This window comes from Mus musculus, chromosome 1 (assembly GCF_000001635.26).
Source record: "Mus musculus strain C57BL/6J chromosome 1, GRCm38.p6 C57BL/6J".
NCBI classification, from domain to species: domain Eukaryota; kingdom Metazoa; phylum Chordata; class Mammalia; order Rodentia; family Muridae; genus Mus; species Mus musculus.
Genome location: NC_000067.6, coordinates 180,325,831 through 180,346,502, shown reverse-complemented (window position 1 = coordinate 180,346,502; position 20,672 = coordinate 180,325,831). Strand labels below are relative to the sequence as shown.

At 48.8% G+C, this 20,672-nt stretch overlaps 1 protein-coding gene and 1 pseudogene across 5 annotated transcripts in view; one reads left to right on the top strand and one right to left on the bottom strand.

Moving 5' to 3' along the window:
- The window catches only part of Itpkb (inositol 1,4,5-trisphosphate 3-kinase B), a 94,413-nt gene extending 78,300 nt beyond the window's left edge, over positions 1 to 16,113 (bottom strand). Inside the window, exons 1-2 of one of the 4 annotated variants that reach the window (XM_006496902.4) lie at positions 15,724 to 16,113; positions 12,273 to 14,391 (exon numbers count right to left, since the gene is read on the bottom strand). In XM_006496902.4, the coding sequence (XP_006496965.1) occupies positions 12,273 to 14,192 (1,920 nt within the window). In that variant the 5' untranslated portion in view covers positions 14,193 to 14,391; positions 15,724 to 16,113. Of the gene's footprint in view, positions 1 to 12,272; positions 14,392 to 14,847; positions 14,945 to 15,723 lie in introns of those variants that run through there. The other 3 variants (NM_001081175.1, XM_030254970.1, XM_030254969.1) reach the window with 3 other exon arrangements.
- On the top strand, positions 15,954 to 19,534 carry Gm5069 (predicted pseudogene 5069; annotated as a pseudogene). Its single transcript, NR_003623.1, has one exon. The product of NR_003623.1 is annotated as a predicted pseudogene 5069 (transcript).
- Positions 19,535 to 20,672: the final 1,138 nt, after the last annotated feature.

The following is a 20,672-nucleotide window of genomic DNA, read 5'->3' as shown; positions in this document are numbered from 1 at the left end:
TGGAACTGAGGTATTGAAAGGCTAAGATGAACAGGGCAGTGGTGGCGCACACCTTTAATCCCAGCACTTGGGAGGCAGGCAGATTTCTGAGTTCAAGGCCAGCCTGGTCTATAGCTACACAGAAAAACCCTGTCTTGAAAAAAATAAAACAAACAAAAGAATGAAAGAGAGAGAGAGAGAGAGAGAGAGAGAGAGAGAGAGAGAGAGAGAGAAAGAAGGAAGGAAGGAAGAAAAAAGGAAAGAAAGAAAAAAGAAAAGGAAGAAAGAAAGAAAGAAAGAGAGAGAAAGAAAGAAAGAAAGAAAGAAGGAAGGAAGAAAAAAGGAAAGAAAGAAAAAAGAAAAGGAAGAAAGAAAGAAAGAAAGAAAGAAAGAAAGAAAGAAAGAAAGAAAGAAAGAAAGAAAGAAAGGTTAAGATGTTTCTCTGAGATCACATGATTAGTAAATGAGAGAGTTTAGTTAGCTTCAACCCAGAGAATGGCCTGTTACTTTCTATCAGGTCAACCGTAACCCACTCCCTTGGGTTTCTTCATAGATTAGGCTTTGTGACATTTTTTGAGCAGAAGTCCCCTCTCTCCTTCCAGACTGTGCCCCTCCGATCAACTGACATGAGGTATGGAGAGCCCCGACTCCACTTTAACCTCCCAGGTATAAGAGAACAATCTAGTCCCACAGCTTCCATCAGCTGAGGTGCCATTTTGTGTGGAGTTACACACACCTAGCCAGTCCTAGGGAAGAGGGTCTCACAGAACCTTTGAATCCTGGACAGTCTCTGCTTCAGACTTCCAACAGACACAACAAATTCATTAACCCTTTACCCGTGCTTCGTCTGTACCCAATGGTGGCCGTCTAAATCCAACCAAGCTTCCTGAGTTTCACACGCCCACGCTGAATCTTTATTCATTAACTCATACTTAATGAATGTGCTTGGCCTATGGCAGGATCAATCAAACCCGTCCCTCCAGGATAGGTACCAGCCAACGGGAATGCTGTGTAACTGCCAACTATTTGGGCAGCCACTGGAGAGAAGACTCAGATTCATGAGAGGAGATGCAGAAATTGCCAGACACAACCCGAGACAATTATACAGAAGAAGTACCCAGCACAGCACCTGGACACTCAAGCCACCCTTTAATTCCAGCACTCAGGAGGCAGAGGCAGGTGCTTCTCTGAGTCCGAGGCCAGCCTGGTCTAGAGAGTGAGTTCCAGGACAGCTAAGGCTACACAAAGAAACCCTGTCTCAAAAAGCAAACAGAAAACTCAAGTCTGGATTTCTTTCAGACTGTGTTTTGTGATATCTCACTTTCTACGGCCTTCTGCTGTGTCCCTGATGTTCATGTCCCACCGATGAGCGAACCTAGCCTGAGGAGTCTGTGAACCCTGGGGATTCTGGCCAGGATAGGGGCTCGTGCAGAAGGTAACTATAGTCCAGCTGAAGAGGAAACAGGGTGTCTATTCATTCCATAGTCCTTGCTCCCTACTAAGTCTGTGTCAGAACCAGCCCTGCTGCGGACAGAATGAATGTCTCTGTCACAGCCTTGAAAGTTCTCATTAAGCAACACCCAGTAAGAACGCTCGCACTGGCTCAGTGCTTGCCTTGTCCATTCCTCTTTTGAGACAGCTATAAAAGCAGTGTCACAGTAATCAAAATTAAAACCAATTTAGGAAGGAAAGAATATGTGCCCTCTTTGAGGTCAGGAACCACTAATGTTTCCAGTTTACCAAACCAGCCCTAGGGCTTACCCAGCTCTCAGAGGACCACTGACAAGGGGCTTCCAGATTGCTTGGAACTAGCAAGACAGCACTAGGAAGTGGTTCCTGCTGTGGCGACTGAGATGACAATGAGAAAGGTGGAGGAGGAGGAGGAGGGAGAAGAGGAGGAAGGGGAGGAGGCCAAAAAGGAGAAAGAGAGGAGGAGGAGAAAGAGGAGAAAGGGGGAGGAAGAGGAGGAAGAGGAAGAAGAGGAGGAGGGAGAGGAGGAGGAGGAGGAGGAGGAGGAGGAGGAAAACCAGGATGCTGTGGTTCATACTGTAATCCCAGCATTTAGGAGGTGGAAGAAGGAGGACTAACCTGGGCTACAAGACAGCACCTCAAAAAACAGACAAGCAAGCAAACAAAAACAAGAAGGGGAGGATGGTTCAGCCACCTCCTACAGATGCGGCTCTCCTAGGTCACACAGCAACTACCTTACAGGCCTTTGTAACAGATTCTCAACCCTATAGTGCCCTCCTGGTCCTTCCAGCTTTAACACACAATGCCAGTGTGTTTTCCCTACCCTCAGCTCAGTGATCTGTGCCTCGGGATTATCTGACCCTGACAAAATCTCCTGGCCATTTCCTAAGCCACTGGCAGGCAGCTGGATTTTCCATTTGGCATGGTTAGGAGATTAAACTGTAAGTCACTGCAGCACACAGGCCTTTCTCCAGCTTCCTGCTACCAGATTCAGGCGAGATAAGGGTTACAGAAGTAATACTCCCACGTTCCTGGCACCCCCCCCCCACCGTGCCAGTACCCTGTCCCCACTGCTGGGGAGGCCTATGTTACTAAATCTGCCACTTAGATGCTAGCTCAGAAGTGAGTACCCACGTGTGTATCAGCAGGGGATTAGACAAACACCAGCTCCAACAGAACTGGGGAAGAAACACTTAGAGGAGAGGCTGCCCAATTATACATTTCACAACCCCGTCATCAATCGCCATAGCAAGGAGGAAAACAAATGGTCCTGAGCCTGGCAAGAATGTCAGCAGAAATTGGAAAAACACTTGCTGGGAGCTGCCCAGGGGGTGCAGTGACCTCCCTTGTGATTGCCCAGGTCCTGCTAACCAGCTCAAGGCATACCAAAGAGAGACTGCAGAGCCAGTGGGGTAGATGGCCAGGCATCAGCCAATCGACTCACACCCCTCTAGACCCACACCCACACTTCTACCACCACCACCCCCCCCCAACCACTGAAGTAGGCTGAACATTCCACATCAGGGCACAAAAAACACTAAGCACTAGCCATATGCAATGCAGAGTGGCATCTTGGGAAAGCAGTATAATTATTCATTGGTTCTGATTAAACAGGTTGGAGGAAGGATTCGGAGAACCCTTTAAGACAGTTAAGTAAGGAAGAGGGCTAACCTTCGGGAGGAGGACCAGCCCCGTGCATTGCATCAGCACGTACCATCTCTGGGTTAGGCCGGCCCTAATCTTGGTCAGAGGTCAGCGGAAATAATCTCCACGTCTGTGCTTGCTATTCTCTATCATTTCATTTTCCCTTTCTATCCCAATCTCACCGCAAGAGTGAAAAGAAAGATAAACAGGCTAACAGCAAGCTCCAAGGGCTTCCAGGAGGGCGGTGACACTTAACCTCTACCACCCAGCATGCCTGAACCAGTTCCTGCTCATTCAGAGATGGGGAAATGAAAACACACCCGCCTCCCACCCTGGATGAACTCACACACAAGAATGAATAGTAACCAGGGCTCACTAGCTCTGGTCATACATAATACATTATAGCTCAGGCCTATAATCACGGCTACTAGAGAGACTGAAGTAAGAGCATCTCAAATTCAAGGCCTGCCTGGACTATGTGATGGAGCCAAAGCCGACCCGGCCAACTCAGTGAAACTTTTCCTCAAAATGAAAATGAAAAAGAAAAAGAAGAAGGAGAAGGAGAAGGAGAAGGAGAAGGAGAAGGAGAAGGAGAAGGAGAAGGAGAAGGAGAAGGAGAAGAAGAAGAAGAAGAAGAAGAAGAAGAAGAAGAAGAAGAAGAAGAAGAAGAAGAAGAGGAGGAGGAGGAGGAGGAGGAGGAGGAGGAGGAGGAGGAGGAGGAGGAAGGGGAAGGGGAAGGGGAAGAAGAGGAGGAGGAGGAGGAGGAGGAGGAGGAAAATGAAGACAAAGACGAAGATGAAGATGAAGAGGAGGAAGAAGGGGAAGAAGGGGAAGAAGAGGAAGAAGAGGAAGAAGAAGGAGAAGGAGAAGAGGAGGAGGAAAATGAAGACAAAGACGAAGATGAAGATGAAGAGGAGGAAGAAGGGGAAGAAGGGGAAAAAGGGGAAGAAGAGGAAGGAGAAGGAGAAGGAGAAAGAGAAGGAGAAGGAGAAGAGGAGGAGGAAAATGAAGACAAAGATGAAGATGAAGACGAAGAGGAGGAAGAAGGGGAAGAAGAGGAAGAAGAAGAAGAAGAGGGTCTGCAGCCCTAGCCCTGCGGCTGACTGCATAGCATGCTTGAAGTTTCCTAAATTTCCATCCTGGCACCAAAGAGATTGGTTCTGCTGCTAATCTCCTAAGTAGCTCCAACGTTTTGCCTATTTTAGAACTCCTTTTCTTATTTTCATTTTCTTTATGCACACATATCATGGCACACGTGAGGAGGTCGGAGGACAGCTTCGTGGAAGCCATTCGCTCTTATGCTTCCATGGGTCGCAGGGATTAATTTCAGTCAAGCATTTGCTGATCTCTCTCTCTCTCTCTCTCTCTCTCTCTCTCTCTCTCTCTCTCTCTCTCTCTCTCTCTCGTGTGTGTGTGTGTGTGTGTGTGTGTGTGTGTGAGAGAGAGAGAGAGACTTTCAGCATGTTGGACAAGTACATCCCCTGCCTCTGTTACTCAGAAAACTTGACAGCTGGTCGAAAATGAGAGAAATCAAACTTTCAAGGAAAAAAAAAAATTAAGTTGTGCTGGCTAGTGTCCTGAAGAGAGAGAGAGATACCTTTTGTTGAATGAGCTTCTATCACATGTTATCAAATTAATATACTGTCCAAAATATCAATAGGGGGGAAAGCTATGAATTCCTCTTAGAATTATTGAGAGACATGTCTGAGGGTCGCTGGCTAAGGAAATGGAAATCCTAAACCAGATCTTGCTGCACAAAGCCTAGAAGTTCCATCCTTTAAGTAGGAACTGTCAGAGGCGGCTCCCCGGAACCATCCACTACACACACGTATCAAGCTGACCTCGTTCCCTGACAACCATGTAGAGCAGGCTCTTTTGTGGACCAAGGTCTACACAGACCTTCTCTTTTGAGCCCCAACCCTCAAAGAAATTCCCAACCCTGCATGAAGGTACTAGGACTGAGGTGGAAGCTAAGGCCAGCCTTCTTCTAAGTAGACATCAAAGCCACACCAAGGGACACCAAGTGCACAACAGCTGGGGAATTCCAGTCTTTGGAAAACGTTTGATGTTAGCCTTTCAGCCGGAGGCAAATCGTTCTGTAGGAGTGTGTCAGGGTGAAAGTGGTCAGTGAGGTCTTGGAGATGCTAAGGAGACTTTCTTACACAGAATCCAATTTCCCCCTGCCTCTGCTGCAACTCACAATCTTCCAACAATACTGTCTCTTTTTTCACTGAGCCACTATTCTGTGACACTACTCAGGACACTTTATCATCACTGTGGGATGGAACTCTCACCACTCCTTCAGGTTTGCACAGCAAGTGCCTTACCCACTAAGCCAGCTTTTTGAAGTTGAATCTTTAAAAGTGAGTAAGGAATAAACCCTAGAAGTTCCATCCTTTAACTAGGAACTGTCAAAGGAGTCTCCCCCAAACCATCCACTACACAAATGTATCAAGAAGCCTTGTGAAACCGTCCCAACTTGAGACCCATCCCATGGGCCAGCACCAGTCCCTGACACTATTAATGATACTCTGTTCTGCTTGCAGACAGGAGAAAGTTGTCCTCTGAGAGGCTCCACCCAGCAGCAGCTGACTCAGACAGATACATACACACAGCCAAATGGTGGATGGAGCTTGGGGACTCTTATGGAAGAATAGGAAGAAGGACTGCGGGCCCTGAAGGGGATAAGAACTCCACAGGAAAACCAACAGAGTCAACTAACCTGGACCCAGGGCTCTCAGAGACTGAAGCACCAACCAAAGAACATACACAGGCTGGACCTGGGCCTCCCCGCACATATATAGCAGATGTGTAGCTTGGTCTTCATGTGGGTCCCAAACAACTGGAGTGGGGGCTTTCCCAAAAGCTGGTGCCTGTATGTGGGATATGTTCTTCTAGCTGGGCTGCCTTGTCTGACCTCAGTGGGAGAGGAAACGCCTAGCCTTGCAGAGAATCGAAGTGCTAGGGTAAGGGGATACCCAGGGAAGGCCCCATCTGCTCAGAGGAGAAGGGGATGGGGAGAGATGACAGGGAAAGGGCAGTAAGAGGGATGCAAAATGAATAAGTAAAAAATAAAATTAATTGTTTTTTTAAAAACATAATAAAATTAATTTTAAAAAGTTTAAAAAAAGAAGCTCATTTGTGGATGTGAACATGGGTCCTATGACAATGTTGAACATGTGCCAGGCCATGTTTTTTCTTCTATAAGATGTGACCTTGGAGAAAAAGAACTCTACTGCTTCCCTGACTATACGTACAATCTTCGGGATATGCAGACAATGTTCAATTTGGAACCAGGAGAAATCATTTTGCTATTTTTAATATAAAAACATAAAATGAGATCACATATGCTTGTATGCCTGTCTTCCGGCAAAGGAGACTTAAGCTGTCTTTATACCAATAGTTCACCTGAAAAATGGGTTAGAGCTACTGTGCCCACCGGTAAGACGGGACAGAGTGGGAAGGCTCGGTAAGAAGATGACAAGAGAAATAGGAGGGTCTCAGCTTGAGGCCAGAGACAGAACTGCACCACCAGTCAGGGCTGACCTGGGCTGGGACCTGGAGACCAAGGCTGCTGATCCTTCCAGACTTCCAAGATGGCCGTCCACAGTCAGATGGACACTCTCTATGGTTCTTAAGGAAAAAGTGAGGCTCTGCTCGTGCTCCTGAAACCACCTGCAGGCCCATCATTAGTTGGGTCAGGGAGTTAAGAGTAGATGGCTGACCATACAACACTCTCAAGGTCCTGTAAAATCCTCAAGGGGCAGGTGGAACTCTAGCAAACTTTTTGTAAAATCAGAGAGTTTACAGTTGGTGGGAAGCAATGCCTTCCTCTGATTCATAAGAAAATAAAGGGATCACAACACACACACACACACACACACACACACACACACACACAATCACAGCAAACCATGTTTCTCATGAGCCTAGAGCACAGCCTACATATTTTCAATGCCAAGCTGTCAGCTCCTATAACCAAACCCATATAGATTCCTCCACACTGATAACGTGACCACAGTGCAATTTATTTATTTGCTCATTTTTGAGATAGGAGCGAGCTATACAGTCCACGCTGACTTCACACTGGAAATTCTTCAGAGTCAGCCCAGGTGGGGGTGTGCTGACATTACAGGCACACACCATCACACCTGGCTTCACAAGGTAATTTAAAAGAATTCTTGAGTTAATTCTGAATCGCCTGTTGATTATCTAAAATCTACAGAGGTTTTTCCGCAAGATAAAATTCTTTCCATTAAGTTCTTAAAAAAAAAAATCTACCTTTAGGTGACTAAGTTGGTACCAGGCAAAATAAAACAAGTCTAAATAATGTTATCAGTACCCCTGAGGATTTAAATAAACTATATAAAACGAATCTAATCTATAACTACATTTAGCAAGCATGTACCAACAAAGTCTGAAAGGTGACTTGGTAGCAAGTCAGCTCTTACAAACAGAGCTCTGAGGATGAGGTTTGCCATACTTGAAATCTATTTCCCTGCAATCGATAGGCTTACTATTTTTGTATTTAAACCTAAAGGCGAGGTATGTCTCAAAACGTATTTTTGCAGAGTGTAAACGTTCTCATGAAAAGTGATGTTGGAGGGTCCACCTTTCTTCCTCCCTACCCATTTAATGAAAGAAAACCTTCATCTCTGATAAGACAATGCTTTGAAGGGACATTTTGGCTCTGTGTCACAAAGCCTGTTTCCAAACATATACATCTGGGGCGGGGGTAGGATGGGGAGTTAGGCTCTTTTTATTTGTAGCCGTTACACGTTCCTTGGGGTTAAAGCTATGGCGTCCTATCAGACGACTCCCTAAGATCTGAGTGATTACGATGAAAACCTCAGTTGTGGTGCTGTCGCTTTGTTCTGATGGTGATTATGGTTGTCTGGTTCGTTGATTGGTTGGTTTTTATCTATTTGTTTTTTGTTTTTTTTTTTTTTCTCCTTTTCAATGTGAAGTTACAAAGAGCCTATCTTCTGGTAAAGGGAGAAAGAGAGACAGGACCATCAGTCAACAGGCTTCAATAAAAGCACACATTTAAAGGTGCCTGGTTTGGACCTTAATGTCATGGCCCATGTCAAAGGATCCTTGTCACATCGCCAAACATGTTTACACATGCTTCACACCCACCAAGTATAGAGCTGTGGGTATCTAAAATTAAGTATTTGCAGAAAGTTGGGGTGAGGTGGACCCCCTTGAATCACCCTCATATTACGCACAATGGAGAAAGAGAAAACGGTGCCAGAGAGTCAGGGCCTTTCCGTGTGTGTCCCAGGTCCTGTTGCTTTTTGAATCTTAGGGTTTTTTTGTTGTTGTTGTTGTGGTTGTTATTGTTGTTGTTTTATTTTTGTCAGATTAATTCCCAGGATCTCAGATAAATGACTCCAGGGCCCCTAGATCTAGAATCCCCTGTGTCCAAGAGAGACAGACAGACAGACAGACAGGTGGGCCCCCCCATCTTTGGGAAACAGAAAGTGCCATCTGAGCCCCACAATCTGAACCTTCAGCATCCTCATCTAAAGTTTCCAGAGGCTGGAGCGATGCCTCAGCAGCTAGGAGCACTTGGGGTTTCTGCAGACCTGGAGTTCTTTTCTCAATCCCCAAATCAGGCAACTCACAGTCGCTCCAGGGATCCCACACATGCCCTGACCTCTAGAAGCATTTCCACACACTTGTGTTTACACACACACACACATATATAAATAAGCCTTTTAAAGTGTCCACTTAAAAGTGCTCACTATTAGATAATCAAACATAAAATCACCACACACACACACACAATCATCTCAAACAGGTTAAATTGTGCTATGTTTACAAATTCATTCTTCACTGAAAAGAAGCAAAACTGCTCAATAACACCCCCTCCCACAGACACACAATAAAGTCCAAAGAAACAAAATTCCAGTGTCCCTTAAAAGTAGTAAAGACTAGGAGGCAGAGGCTCTCTGATAGTCTACTTCCTTATATACTCTACAGGTATTAGAGCACTGTTTTGAAGTTTTTAATATACTTTTTTTTACATTTTATTTTATGAATTTTTGCATGCATACATGCATGCATGTGTTTGTGCATGTGTATGTATATGTGGGGGAGGGTAGGTAGATAGGTGCGCATGCCATAGATGACTTGCTAGAACCAGTTCCCTCCTTCTACCATTTAGGTTCTGGGTATCAAACTCTGGTCTTCAGCCTGGTAGCAAGCATCTTTACCTGCTGATCCATCTTTCTGGACCCTTGTTCCATTTTTTGTACATACACATTATTGATAGTAGATTTTTGGAACAAACCAATCCAATCTATTTTATAAGTTAAGAGGCTTCTGCGTTGTAATGTCATACTCTCTACCTGGAATCTTAATGCCCCAGGCTCTTGAATAGAATGATCTAGGAGGATAAGAAATAAATGCTTTCTGCAATGGGGAAAGTAGAAAGGGGGCACCATCCTTGCTCAGTGCCATTTGGTTCTGTTCAGAGCTCAGGGAACAGGAAGTGTGAGTGGACCAGAATTTAAGCTGCTGCAGAAGGATGCACGATTGTTCCTTCCAAGCAAATCCCAAGTGTCTGATCCTGAAGACGTAGATATGCTGTCACATTCTGCCTGTACACCCAATCAGGCATGAGGCAGTATGGGGCAGTGTGGGGCAGTGTGCCGTAGTGGGCACTTGGGAAGGCGGGGCAGCAGTAAAAATCCTCAGGGTCTAGTTTGGCTCAGAGGCCCGGGTTGGTTGTGTGAACATGCCATTTCCAACCTACGTGTTTGAGTGAATGGGTGTGAGGGGGCAGGCAGGAGTTGAGTGTGAGCATGTGTAGGCACGTGTTAGTGTGTACGAGCAATGCGAAGGCGAGGGCGAGCATGAGTGTGAGGCGAAGTGGGCAAGTGGGAACGTGCTCAGAGGTCGTGCAGTGGTGCCGTACACACAGAAGCGAGTCCGAGGAGAATGCAGAAGGGTTTAGAGAAGCACAGGCAGGGACACTTTAGACTTCATCTACTAAACATCAAACGGGCAGCCCACAGGCCTCCCAGGTCCATCAAGATGTCTGGCCTTCTGCAGACAAAATAGCAGTCTCGGGGGATGAGTTATTTTTTTTGACCCAATGAGCAGACAGTTTGCCAGATAAGCTCCACCATCATGATTAGCCTAAAAAGAGACCTCTGCTCATAGTGCAAGCTCTCAACCAAAGCGCAAAAGTCCCTAGGATTCCATAATTTCCAGTTGATTACCCACACTCATCTGACTCTAATGCGCACGCGCACACGTGCACACATATTCTCTGTCTCTCTGTCTCTCTGCCTCTCTCTGTGTCTTTCTCTCTCTCTCTCTCTCTCTCTCTCTCTCTCTCTGTGTGTGTGTGTGTGTGTGTGTGTGTGTGTGTGTGTGTTTCACATGCTTCAGAGAGCAAAGCAGGCTAGTGGTGTCTTTCTCCCTAACTCCACTTTGTGGGTGTCTAAAAGAACCTGTTCAAAGGCGGGAGGTGGAGCGAACAGCGTCTCACCTCTGAGCCTCTCTTACCAGTTCCTCCCTGGTTACTTATCTGCTTTTAATCTTACAAATGAAGAACAACGACAACAACAACAAAACCAGTTTACCTGTTACTTGTTATTATTTAACTCCCCTTTAACTCACTCCCAAACAAGACTTTGTTTTCAAACGTGCATGTATGGGCTGTTTTGGCAAGCAGTCAGCAGGAGCTGTTCAGCCACCACAGAAAGGGCAAGTGGAAACTGCATAACAACTCAGAGCTATTTGGGTGTGCCAGCCCAGCTTTGGGGTTTCAAAAACAAATGGAGAGAAGACCCTCTCTTACTTACGAGTAACTGCTGGGCAGAGGGCAGAGAAATTGAGCCTCACCTTTAAAAAGATGCATTTCCCAGCTGCCCTGTGACCACTGTCCCCTGAGGCAGACTGCCCGCCTGCCCGTCTGCCCTTTTTCTAAAGGTGATAATACTGGCAGCAGGTGCAAGGTGCCTGGAGCCCTGTCCTGGCCCCCAAATGACTGATTAGGACTCCTGTTTGCAAACACATTTGTCTTTCTAGACTACCAGCAGAAAACAGAGAAAGAGATTGCTGCTCTTCAAAACTAGACCATGTTTTCTGAAATGGAAGCTGGAAAGGACTGTGTTTTAGAGTCCAAAATTTCTTAGTGTTGAGTGGAACTGTAATACAGCCAGGAAGGATGGAGAAAGTTATTGGGGTACAAATGGGTGGAATCTCACATTCAAGATGAAACCAGAAGGCTACCCACTAAAATACCATGTTGCTTTCCCCACAAGGAAGCCCTACAACCTCTTGCATGCCAGGTAAGGAAACTCCCCATCCTCCATGGAGAGGCAAGAGAAAGGCCATCCCATTTTAGAAGAGCTAGCTTCAACAATTACCTTCTGAAAGAGACTGACCTCAGCTCAAAAATGAGATCAACCACACAGTAGGAACGAGCATCTGCCACTGCCTCAAACAGACCAAGCATTAGTGTAATGAACATACATGTAGACATGTACCAGAAATGGACCTGTCCCAACTTACACTCTTAAGGAGACACCATGTGCCTAACTCAGACAACTCAAGTCAAATGAAGCTACAAAAGAAAGGATCTACTTGGCTCAAACGATACTTTTCCATTTATCTCGCACGTCACACTGCATATTAGTTACGTTGACTGACACTGATACAGCCAACTGCTGCCTAACTTACGTGTGAATCTCAATAGTTGCTCAAACCGTAGATCAGCCATACAACCACATCTGCAGAGGTCAGGGGCCTGTCACAGGATCATACCACTCACATTCCTGCCTAGGAGTAGAGGCTGAGTTAAGCCAATAGATATCTTTGTCAGCCTGAATAAACCATGAAATGAAGTGTTTCACTCCATCAAGTCAAAGCAACGCATCTCTGCTCACCAGCTTTAGAAATTAGGAAGGTTTATTATAGTTGACATACACGAACCTTATGTTCCTTCAGACCCATTTTTTAAAGACATGTACCGTAAGAACAACTTAAACTCACTGCCCAGTCTTCAGAGTGCTTGGTAGACCATGCCCACAACAAAACCACCTATAGAGAGATATTATGACTTTACCAGAGCCCTGCTCAGGGTCTTTCCCGCTCAGCAAAAAAGTAAGAAAACCAGGATGATGCACGGAGCATCCAAGGTCTGCTTGCGAGGCAACACTTACCACTCTGGGCTTCTGCTGGTCCAGGGTATGCAAAAAGGCTGAGTTGGGGTCCAGCGTGCGCTCAGGGTCACTGGAGATGTCCTCCTCCGAGTCATCGTAAGAAGAGGAGAAGCCAGTGGAGGAGGCTGAGGAGGAGGACAGCTTCCTCAGAGGCAGGGGACCCCGAGGGCTTCCTTGGATCTCCTCTAGCCCTCCATCCTCCTGAGCACCCATATCTGTAATGATGACTGCAGGGATGGCTGGGATGTTGCTGGGGCTGCAGGCCTCTTTTAAGGAGGCCTTGTCCTTCTGGTCTGGGGGCATCTCTTGGCAGCTAGGGTGAGCATCTCCGTCTGGCAGCTGGCTTCCCCAAGTCCCCTTCGACTGTACCCCCGTGTCACGTGTCCAGATCAGGGGAGCTTCCTCCAAGGCACTGGGCCAAACTATGGAACTCTCAGGCTGCATTCCCATCCTGTCCCCAGGGAGGCACTGGGGTTCTTTCAATTTTGTTGTTACTTCCCCAGGTGGTAAAGGTTCCAGCATTCGGCCATAATGAACGTCTTCCTCCACACCCCTAGCCCCTGGCTGTGCTGCCTGGCTGCCCCCAAGCAAGCCCAGTGCTGGAGAGCCTTCTCTCTCACTGTCCAGGGTCTGCTGGGGCCCTCGCATCCCTGGGATCCTATTTCCTCCCTTCTCAGGTCCTACGGAATCCAGGTCTACAGGCAGTCTAGACCATCTGGGGTCCTCTGAGGGCTCTGAGCTTTGGGCAGTCACAGCCCTCTCTTCTGGTCTTTTGATGACTTCAGGTGTCCAGGAGCCCTGCCCACCAACAGAATGAATTCCTCTTCCCACCCTTCCAGGGGGTTCTCTCATGTGGGTCCGGACAGGCTCTGGGGTTGAGCCGGTCTCCTTGCCCAGAAACTGCCCCCGTCTCTCCATCTGGGCCTCCCAGGGGCGCATGCCCCCGAGCTCACAGCCTGTCTCCATGAGGGCAGAATCATGTCCAGGGTGTGGTCCAGCGGATGCGGCTGAAGCTGCCACTTTAGTAGCCAACGTTAAGCTAGTTCCAAAGCGCTCCAGTGAGGGAGCAACCCTCTTGTCAGTTTCCATGGGTGTGGGTGAGCCACAGCGGGGACTGGCCGGGGTACCTCTTTCCATTCTCACGGAAGTAGATGGACTCTGAGTCCCTAACCTGGTCGGGCTGGCTGGGCCTAAAAGAGGGGCCACTCCCTCCTTGTCCTTCGAGGGGTGTGTGCTGAGTCTGCTTCTCCTTCCAGAGTTGGTATCTGGGGTTTCTGTACATTGTTCTCCCCAGGACTTTGTTCTGCGTTCCTCACTTGGAGAACACGGAGCCAAGACCCTTTCGGGGGGCTGGCTGCTACTTCGGAAGGGACACGGGGAGGGCGAACGAGCCCTACCCAAACGCGGGCTTCGGGGCGCTTGAATGGCAGAGCTCTGTGCCTGGATTTGCGCCTCGAACATGCCCACTTTCTGGTTCACCTGCACATTTTGCAACTCGCGCTGCAGAATCCGCAGCTTCCTCTGGGCCTCCTCTGGCCCAGGTGGGGAGAGGATGCGGGCCGCCACCACCTGCTGCGCGTCCCCTCGCAGGCGGCCAGCCCAACTGGGACTGCCCACGCCACTGCTGCTGCTGCTGTTGCTGCTGCTGCTGCCACCTCCGCTACCGCTGCTACTATTCAGCCTGCGCCGGCCGCTGCGCCAGCCCCCAGGACTCCCGGGCTCCTCCAGGGACAGCGACTCTGCTGGGGGGAAGAGAAAGGAAGCGCCTCTCCCAGGGCTGAAGACGCTGCCGGGACTCAGCGCGGCCCTCCCGGAGGGCTGGGGCGTCTCGCTGCCGCTGGGCCGGGGGCCGCCACTCTTGAGCTCGTTGGTGCTGTTCATGATCACCAGGCTATTGAGGGCATAGCAGTACACAGCCATAGTACAGGGTCCGCCCGCCGCCGCGGCTCTCCGTCCCGCTCCACCGCCGGCGCCTCCTCCTCCCGCGGCTCTCGGCTTAGTCCCGGAGGCCCGGCGGCCGTAGCTCTGCGCGCTGATGGAGCAGCATGGCCTAGGCGGCGGGCACAGGGCAAAATCGCGGGCTCGGCCCCCGCCCCAAGCTCCATAAACGATTTCGCGGCTGTGGAGACACAAGGAGAAAAGTCAGAATTCCCGAAGGCATCAAGGGGGTGGGGTGGAGAGAGCCCACCCGCAGAAAGCAGAGAGCAAAGGGAGCCCCGGGACCCCAATCTGCTGGGGACGGGGTGCCCCTGGATGTCTAGCCTACAGGAGTTGTGATGCTCAGTGAGGAGGCAAGCCGGGCCGCCTCGATATGGCCTCTATTGGTATTTTCCGGCGGTGGTCCACCTCCCCCAGCTTGTGATACACTCCAAGAACACCTAGAATCCCAAATTCTGAAATTAGTCTCGGTAGCCACGCGGATGGCCGAGGGAGGAGGTGCAACTCGCTGGTTCCCTCCTCGAGACTGGCCAGGTTTCCTTGGCCAGAGCAAACACCGGCTATCGAGGATGACAGGCAACCCTGCTCCACCCTCTCAGGACATCAGAGGCCAAGTCACAGGGAACCTGACCCGGACCTGCCTTCCCCAAACCGCTGCTGGAGCCGAGACCTGGAAGGGGACTTGTGTGCCCACCGTTTTCTTTCTGATCCTGGTCTGGGGCTATGCCTCTCGGCCTATGAAAGGCCGGGAAGAGCGCGGGGGTGGGTGGGGGTGGGGCAGTCCAGGCACTTTTCAGCACTAGCCTTGATGTCTGTCTGTCTCCAAACAAGTGTGTTTTGTGAATGTGGGCACGCGTGCGCGCCAGGGAGCAAACTCTGCAGTATCCAGCACTGGAATCAATCCTGGTGGCTCCCTACTGTCCCCTCAGACCCTGCAGCGAGTGTGTGTGTGTGTGTGTGTGTGTGTGTGTGTGTGTGTGTGTTTGGGAGAGGGGATGCATGTCCGCAGCTACTCAGCCCTGCGCGCATCCTGTTAGCGAGGACCCAGCTGCCCCCTCCGGGACCCACACCCCTCGGAGGAACTCTGGGCTTGCTTGCACAGTTGCAGCCCGGAGGCCTTCTAATTGTGCAGGCCTGAGAATTTGCAGCCCTTCGGGGTCCCGCAAGCTAAGCCCCGGAGCAGCGCGGCCGGCCGAGGGCAGGGCCTCGCGCATCCCGGGCAGCCTCGCCTGGCGCCAGGGGAGCCGCCGGGCAAGCCGAGCCCCAGACGCCCGCAGCGCGCCGGGGAGGTGGTGGCGGCGCAGCGGCCCGGAAGGCGATGGGAAAGTCGAATCGCCTCCTCTGCCCCCAAGGCCACGCCACGCTACCGTCCCAAATCAGCCTCCCTTCTCCGTCGTTCTAGCCCTCACCTCCGTGCTGTGCTCGGACCCCGGAACACCCAGAGGAACCCCAGCACAGATGGAGCGGAAAGAGGGTTCAGAGACGAGGGCCAGGAAGGAGCCGCCACGCTTACCTGCAATTGCTCAGACTTCCAGGTCCCGTGCAGGCGACATGCCCCGGGGACTCCGGGCTCGTACAGACCAAGTGGCTTAAAGTTTTTTTAAAAAAATAAAAAAGCTCCCAAAGGGTTTCCGCAACAACTTATGGAAGACGGAAAAAGTGGGGTGCAACGAAGCTGAATGTACCGGCGCAGGGACTAGGCGATCCCGGAGGGGACACCGCCAGGCCGACCCTGCGTTGCTCTGTGCTTGGTTGGAGACACTACCGCTGTCAGCGTCTGCTCCCTGCTACTTCAGTGTTTGTTCAATGTAAGATTTAAAAAAAAAAAAAAAAGTTGGGGGTTGAGGGAGGAGGCAGAGAGGCGGGGGCTTGGGGGAGGAAAGCAGGAAGGAAGTTGTGAGCCTGTCTGGGGTTGAACTCAGCGGAACAAGTTTTTCTTTTCTTCTTTTTTTTTTTTTTTTCTATTGCTTGGCAAACCGAGGGAGGGAAACACTTAAAAAAAAAGTTTCCATTGTTAGCTAACAAAAAAAAAAAAAAAAAAAAAAAAGACTTTAACTTCTGCGGGTTAAAGATATACGATTTATTTTCCATCCCTCGACCAAGGTTTGCTGGTGTCTAGTTTTATGAAGCTACGTTTGAAAACTGTTTTTAATAAAATTTTGAGTGTGCTAAACAAAGCTGCTGGGGGGGGGATTTTTCTAGCATCGAAAGAGGGGTAATATTCTGCCTAAGCAGAGGGTGTACTTGTACTACAATAGGCAACTTTTTACAAGGTATATTGCATATATTGCAGGGCATTTCCTTGCACAGTTTTAGGTTTTAATGCACCATGGTAGAATTTTGGAAGACTGGTTGGACTGTGAGCTGCTGAGTGTCTTGTAGGCTAGATGTGTGAAGGAGCTCTGCATTAAGCAGTTATCTATAAACGCACACAGAGGCTGTGCTGTTCGCGTATTTTTGCACTCAACTCTCAAAAAGTTATTTTAAGAAAAAGCATAGTCCTGGGGCTGAGGCCCGATCAATGTCTTCAACCACTTGCTCAGTCTCCTGTGAATTTACTCCTGCGTTTTCAAGGGTTCTACTCTACCCTCAAATAAAGGGGGGGGGGCACCAGGCAACACTGGAGGGCGGGGGACACTCCCTGCCCCCATACACACACACTTAAGCCCCACCCGGCACTGCAAGCCTGTTTTGCATAATTCCCTAAATCTTAAACTCTAGCGTTTAGTGGAAACAGGGAACACAGCTGCGAGGTTTAGGAGATTTAAGAATCCTAAGCTTGTATCCGCCCATATATCCTGATTAGCCAAACCTCGGATGGAAAACCTGACCGCCTGTAGCAAGCAGACAGCTTACTTGTTTATGTAACAATACCGTTGAAGTGAGCAAAGCAACCTGCAGCTTGGTCAGGAAAAGACTCAAGCAAATTTGAAACCAAGAGCCCTTCCAGCCAAGAATTCCTGGAATCGGACAAGTCCTTTCTGGTTTTGTTTTGTTTTGTTTTTGTTTTATTTTTTATTTTTTTTAACATACCCTGGAAGGCTTGAATCTGGTTTCCCTCTCACCCTCAATGGGGCTGAATAAAGATGCCTGTCCTGTGTGTGTTCTAGTATTACCGTGAGACAAAGAAGCCACCTCTATCTAGACTCCCTCCTTTGGTCCCTAGTGGCAAGAAGAGGAGTTACTCAAGCTATGAAGTCTAATCTGAGAGGTGATAAATGCCTCAGTAGAAGCAACTGAAGAGCCTAGCAAAGCTCCCACAAATCTCTACCTTGCCGGCCCCTGAGAAGCTGTTCCTAGTTGCTATTGTCTCTTGTAGGTGAGTCAGTCAACCTTCCCTAGTGAGAAATGAAGGCTGCTGGAACATGCCCTTAGTCTCTGAGTAATCCTTGGCCAGTCAGCTGCTGTCAGACAGGACATGGAGATGGAACTTCTGGCTTGGATGTAAGGGAGACAAGACGATAGTCCTAACCATGACACTGAGAGGGTTTGGCAGGGTTTAAGTCCCCAGATTGGAAGTCAGCACAGCAGGCTTTATATCCTACCATAGAATCTAGCTGGCTCCCACAACGTAAAGCAAAAGTTAACACTTCGACGTAGTGTTTGCTATTTCCAGACACTGGTTTAGGCACATTTTGAATATGTATACAGGACTAAGGACATAGTATGGGTAACAGAATGCCTTCCTAACATGCACCATGCCCTGTGATTGGTCCTCAGCACCGCACAAGCCAGGCTTGTTGGCCTAGTGACACGAACCTGTAATCCAGCACTGTAGTGGTGGAGGCAGGAGGATGAGAAGTTCAAAGTCACTATTAGCTACATCAAGAGTTTGAAAGCATCTTAGGCTATCTGAGATCCTGTCTCAGCAATCCCTCCTTACCTCTAACACACGCACACACACACACACACACACACACACACACACACACACACAAGAGAAAAACAATTTGCATATTGTCAACCTTATAACAACACTGTCAGGTAGGCGTTGTTACAGGCTTCATTTACACTAGAAATTAAAATTCAAAGAGGCAGCTCTCTGCTCCTCCCTGTTCCAGAGACAGTGCATCTTCTTGTGCAGTGCCAGCCTCGTCCCGTAGACAAAATGGTGAAGGCCGGTGTGAACGGATTTGGCCATATTGGGCGCCTGGTCACGAGGGTTGCCATCTGCTCTCTACATGGCAAAGTGGAGATTGTTGCCATCAACGACCCCTTCATTGACCTCGACTACATGGTCTACATGTTCCAGTATGACTCCACCCACAGTAAATTCAACGGCACAGTCAAGGCTGAAAATGGGAAGCTTGTCATCAACGGGAAGCCCATCACCATCTTCCAGGAGCGAGACTGCCCTCCCCCCAACATCAAATGGGATGAGGCCAGTGCTGAGTATGTCGTGGAGTCTACTGGTGTCTTCACCACCATGGAGAAGGCGGGGGCCCACTTGAAGGGTGGAGCCAAAAGGGTCATCATCTCCGTCCGTTCTGCCGATGCTCCCATGTTTGTGATGGGTGTGAACCACGAGAAATATGACAACTCACTCAAGATTGTCAGCAATGCATCCTGCACCACCAATTGCTTAGCCCCCCTGGCCAAGGTCATCCATGACAACTTTGGCATTGTAGAAGGGCTCATGACCACAGTCCATGCCATCACTGCCACCCAGAAGACTGTGGATGGCCCCTCTGGAAAGCTGTGGCGTGATGGTCGTGGGGCTACCCAGAACATCATCCCTGCATCCACTGGTGCTGCCAAGGCTGTGGGCAAAGTCATCCCAGAGCTGAACGGGAAGCTCACTGGCATGGCCTTCCGTGTTCCTAACCCCAATGTGTCCATCGTGGATCTGACATGCCGCCTGGAGAAACCTGCCAAGTATGATGACATCAAGAAGGTGGTGAAGCAGGCATCTGAGGGCCCACAGAAGGGCATCCTGGGCTACACTGAGGACCAGGTTGCCTCCTGTGACTTCAACAGCAACTCCCACTCTTCCACCTTCGATGCCGGGGCTGGCATTGCTCTCAATGACAACTTTGTCAAGCTCATTTCCTGGTATGACAATGAATATGGCTACAGCAACAGGGTGGTGGACCTCATGGCCTACATGGCCTCCAAGGAGTAAGAAACCCTGGATAACCCACCCGAGCAAGGACACTGAGAGCAAGAGAGAGGCCTTCAGTTGGTGAGGAGTCCCTATCCCAACTTGGCCCCAACATTGAGCATCTCCCTCACAATTTCCACCCCAGACCCTCATAGTAACAGGATGAGCCTAGGGAGCCCTTCCTACTCTCTTGAATACCATCAATAAAGTTCGCTGCACCCACCTCTCCTTGGTTTTAATGCGGTGTTGGGGAAGGGAGGGCATATGGGGAGGTAAAGAAGGCTCCAAAAAAGAAAAAAAAATCCAAAGAGGCGTGGCATTTGATCAACACGTGCACCCTGGTACCACAGCTGGCAAAGCTTGATCAGTGCTGTGTGGATCACTCACAGGCTCTATGCTTGTTGCTACTCTCCTTATGCCAGTTCTTTACAACTAGTTACTCCCTAACTTTTCTGGGACCCTCCCCAATTTGCTCGCTTTTGGGATGGGATTGATGCTATAAAATTAATATGTATAAAGAGTGGTGGTGTAAAATCTTTAGCTGACATCATCCTCTAACAATGAAGGATGGGCAGATGTACTCTACTGTAATGGGTTAGGCGTCCCTGATTATCACTCTTGTTCAACGTTGTACTTGGAAGGCTCAGTGAGGCACCATGTGCCTATAATCCCAACAGTCCCATTTCAAATACACTGCAAATGCAAAGCCAGTTTGAACTATGTGACACCCTTGATGTCCTGGTCAGTGTTGTCACACAAGAAAAAGAAATAAAAGACCTTTAGGGTGAAAGAAGTAAAACTATTGTTTGAACACAAGATGTGTGTCGGCAGAGAAAGAAATCTAGTGGAATTTATAAAAAAACCACCAGAAATATAACTAAATTTAGGAAATGTGTTATATTTCTATTGTTACTAAGAAAGAGCCATAGCCTGGCTAGTTGAAACGACAGAGATTTATTTTCGCATAGTTCTTGAGGGTAGAAGTGTGAGATTAAGGAGCTGAGAGTTCTACAGCTCAAGAAGACTGGCTTCCAGGTGGCTAGGATGAGGGTCTCAAAGGCCACGCCCAGAGTGACACACCTACTTTGGCAAGGCCACATCTATTGGCCCCACTGCGTGGGCCAAGCATATTCAAACCACCATACCTACTTTAACCCTAATTACTGTTTAAAAGATCCACCTTTCTCTTGTAATCTCATTCTGAGGTACTGAAGTTAGGACTTGACCATGTGACCACACCACAGCAGTGAGGCTGAGAGAAGTAAGAGCGATGAACGCTGTTAAATACTTAGGGGTACACATGAAGACGCATGCATACGACCTGGAGGCAAAAAACACAGAACAGTGCTAAGAAAAAAAAA